The 3,722-nt window shown below is 39.1% G+C and overlaps 1 protein-coding gene across 1 annotated transcript; it reads right to left on the bottom strand.

The window, feature by feature from the left end:
* Window positions 1-267: 267 nt before the first annotated feature.
* Window positions 268-3,480, bottom strand: LOC311263323 (sialic acid-binding Ig-like lectin 10). The gene is made up of 6 exons (XM_084363296.1): window positions 3,440-3,480; window positions 3,238-3,328; window positions 2,279-2,548; window positions 1,821-2,111; window positions 1,435-1,549; window positions 268-1,310 (listed from the first exon to the last, which is right to left on the bottom strand). The coding sequence occupies exons 2-6, from the start codon at window positions 3,308-3,310 to the stop codon at window positions 1,184-1,186; spliced, it is 876 nt and encodes a 291-aa protein (XP_084219422.1). The 5' UTR covers window positions 3,311-3,328; window positions 3,440-3,480; the 3' UTR covers window positions 268-1,183.
* Window positions 3,481-3,722: the final 242 nt, after the last annotated feature.

Below are 3,722 nucleotides of genomic sequence, written 5' to 3'. Positions count from 1 at the left end.
ACCATTTACCAGTACACTTTTACAACACTGTACGTCATGTTGGAATAGAAATATATAAGCTGGTGTTAAATTTATAGTTCCAATCAACAAAAACACCTAACCACAGCTTGGAGGGGGATTTGAATTTGAGTTTTGAGTTGAACCGCTGCCCCTCAAACCTTTTCTGCACATCCCTGGTGCCGTGTGATCTGACAGGATGTTGTTCAATGTAAAACAATTTCACACACTTCACACCTTATTTCCAGACTTCTCACTGTCTTTATTGAATAAAACTGTCACAAACTGTCTCAGGGTATGTGACACGGAGGGAGCAAGAGTAATTTATTAAAACACGGATAGTACAAATCATAAGAAAACCAAAAGACAAAGATGTAGGAAGAGGGTAAAGGGCCGACCACCAGTTTATATAATGTGGCAGCAAAAGCAGGTGAGCTGAATCTTGCTGATGACCCGTCTCCACCCACCAGGCTCCAGAAGTGAGAGGCCTGCTCAGGGCTCATCACCAGTCACAACAATCCACCAAAAAAACCTCCCAAATCTCTTGAGTTGCTGGTGAGTCAGTGCCACAAACTTAAATAACATCCATTTACATAGATAAACACAAATGGGACTATAGACTTGCCTACACTATTGCAAACACAGTATACACCCTCTCTATGTATTCATTAACCAAATCCATATCTTTTTATCTGTGTTTATCCATATTATTTCTACAGACCGTGCTTTTGCTTGTTTCTCTTATCACCACCGCCACAGACATCATAATCAATGCATTTGAAGGTTTTGATCAAGTCCTTGCATGATGACCCAAATACCTTTTTCAGACCTTTTTACAACCATCTTCTCTATGTACATCTACAGCTTATATTCATATCTCAAAATCATGTATTTTGTTAACCTGCATTCTCCCATATCTGTGTGCCATGTCTGTATCTTTGTTGCTGCAAATTAGATTTAAAAAAAAAATAAAAATAAAAAGAATACGCCACAGGAAACTATCTCTATAGGGGAATGTTAATCTCACCTGGTGACTTGACTGCCCATTATCTGGTCAAGCCAAAGTAATGTACAGGTTCACTCTTATTGAGTTCACAGATTTAAACAAAAATGATACAGAAAACAAGACATAATTGAGTCAAAACCATCACCTGAACACAAAAATTACAACAAGTAAAAGGTGAACTTAAGTAGTTTGTGTGGGTGATGGAGACAGATTGCTATAGATATGCTGGTCAACATCTGCTGGATTCAGGAAATCATAAGGGTCCATTTCTACACTAAGTTTCTTCCTCCATTCTTGCCTTTTACCCCTGCAAGTGTAAAAGAAAAACAAAATGTAAAAAAACAAAAATCGTCCCTGGATTGAGTGTTAAGCTGTTTTGAGATAACGCTTAATTTGGAGCTACTTGGTTGTGGACAGTTTCACATTCTTACCGTTTGACAGTGCAGATGATCAGTGCTGTGACGAGGGCCAGGTTCAGACTTAAAGACACACCAGTGATTATCCAGCAATGGACTGCATCAGACTTGGGACTGGAATCCAACCCATCTAAAGAAATTCATATTTGCATACAAATGAGTTTAAAACCAATAGCATCTAACCAAAATAAAGTTTCACCAGCAGGTTTATTCTGACTGATTACATATATGTGCCTGTAAAGTCATTTGATCCAACAGTACTTACTCCAATGGTCATTTTGATAACTTAAATTCACCAGTAAAAAGTAAAATATCCTGAAATGAACTTCTTGAATGATGGACTGTCTTTTCTTTTAGAGACCTTTGCACTGTGCACTGAGCAGATATGACAGACTACTCACACTTCAGGTGTAAATCCCCTGTGTAGTTTTGGAGTGGGATTTCAGTGTTAGCCATGCCCAGTTCGGTGCTGCTATCGCATCTGACACTGGAGTCGTGGTAGTCAGCAGCGGGCATTATGATGGTGCTGTTCACTGATTGGTCCCTCTTAGAGATGGTGAGAAGGACTGAGAAGTCTGTGAGAGAGTCAGAAGGCCAGCGGATCCGTGGCAGGGGATTCCCCTTACTGATGCACACACAGACCAGGAGCCTGCCGTCAACCATGCACTGGGAACTGAGGATCCGAGGAGCAACTGACAAAGAAAGAAAGAAAGAAAGAAAGAAAGAAAGAATGAAAGGTTGAGCAGTTGTAATAATTTGGGGACACCTTGCAAGCCCACATAGATAGGTTGCAGATGACTATCATACACTAATACCATATTGTTCATGTGTAGAACAACAAACAGTGCAGGGTGCTTACATTTCACAGACAACGTGACAGTTGTCTTAACAGTGGTGGAATTAAACTCTGCCACACAAGTGATGTTGCTGTTGTGATGGTCTGCTGCAGGAATGATGTCTGAGCTGATCATAGAAGGAACTCCTCCCATAGACGGAATACCCTTGTTCCATACCCAGAACATATGTGGAACGATGTCTGGGCATAAACGAGGAGCATTACATTTCAGGGTGGCAGCTTTTCCCTCCGTCAAAGGAGGAACCCTCACTGTTGGTTTTTCTGTTGAAAAGGCTGAAAATAAACAGGATCAAGATTATCATCTGTTGTGTAATTTGTTTTTTGCCTGGTGCAATGGACGATGACAAACCACTTTTTGTTATTTGGTATTTTTATCACTGAACACTGACATCCTGTTTTGTTACTCAACCATGCAGTGAGTCTTTCAGGAAAAGTCAGTGTTGGCAAATCAAATATTTCACGATTTTTAATTCTCTGTATGTGATACAGTAGTTCAATCTAACACAGTCAAACCAATCAAAATTAAATATCCAGAAGATATTTTTCTCAGCAGAAACTATGATCTGAACCCTCTTTGGAAAAACATACGTCTGATCACATTCCCATTCCAATTTGAAGCCATGTTCATACTCTCCTTGTGGTAGGGCTTTAATCCTGACATGGTCTCTTGTCCCAGGTTTTACATCGTATACAACTTCTTTGTTCTGTTCTATGTGAATTTTTGTGTTCTGCGGATCTCCTTGGAACCAAATCTTGCTAAGAGGTGTAACTTTGTTTGTTCGAAAGGTAAAATCACATTTGATCCAAAAGCAGTCACCAGATTTCACTTTAATGGCTGTGGTCGCATTGATGGAAAACTCTTTGTCGTTTAAAGTCTCTGCCAAAGAACGCAAAATCACTTTCATTTCAATGTTCAACGTGGGATGTATTTATTCAAATTGACTGTAGTTTAAAAATCGCACCTCTGGCACACTGAAGCTGGCAGCTGCTGGCCTTAAACAAAAGGCAGAGAATCACTGAGGAAATCCAAGTCATCCTTGTGTTTTGGAAGAACTGCGACGCAGAAATTAAACATCCATCAATCAATGAAATAATAAAAAGCTTTCACATTTTCCCTCTATGTTTGATCAATATCATCTGTGTCATGTATTACATTTACGTTACCTTTTGAAGGTTTCTTAACAGTTGGATGATGATTTCCTCTTTGTTTTCAGCAGTCTGAAGTCAAAATTCTAGTTGAACAAAGCTTTTGTAAGCTCTGTGCAAGTCATGGTGTAATAGGAAGTTATCATTTGTTGGAAAACATTTCGTCATGTTGGTGCTATCTGTATTTTACACAAATGCAAAATATAAAGCTATGGTGAAAGGAATGCAAGCTTACAATTCCTCTCTTTTTTACAAATATATCAAATACCAATTATACGGTCTGTTATGAAAGCATTTCAAA

This window comes from Pagrus pagrus (genome assembly GCF_965226575.1).
Source record: "Pagrus pagrus genome assembly, chromosome: 10".
Lineage (NCBI taxonomy): Eukaryota > Metazoa > Chordata > Actinopteri > Spariformes > Sparidae > Pagrus > Pagrus pagrus.
This window is presented reverse-complemented; position numbering and strand designations above follow the sequence as displayed.

Coding starts and splice junctions, on each gene's coding strand:
- LOC311263323 (XM_084363296.1), bottom strand. CDS start 3,310: ATGACTTGGATTTCCTCAGTGATTCTCTGCCTTTTGTTTAAGGCCAGC. Junction 2,549..3,237: donor CCAGCTTCAGTGTGCCAGAG/GTGCGATTTTTA, acceptor GTTTATTTTCAG/CCTTTTCAACAGAAAAACCA. Junction 2,112..2,278: donor TGTCACGTTGTCTGTGAAAT/GTAAGCACCCTG, acceptor TTTCTTTGTCAG/TTGCTCCTCGGATCCTCAGT.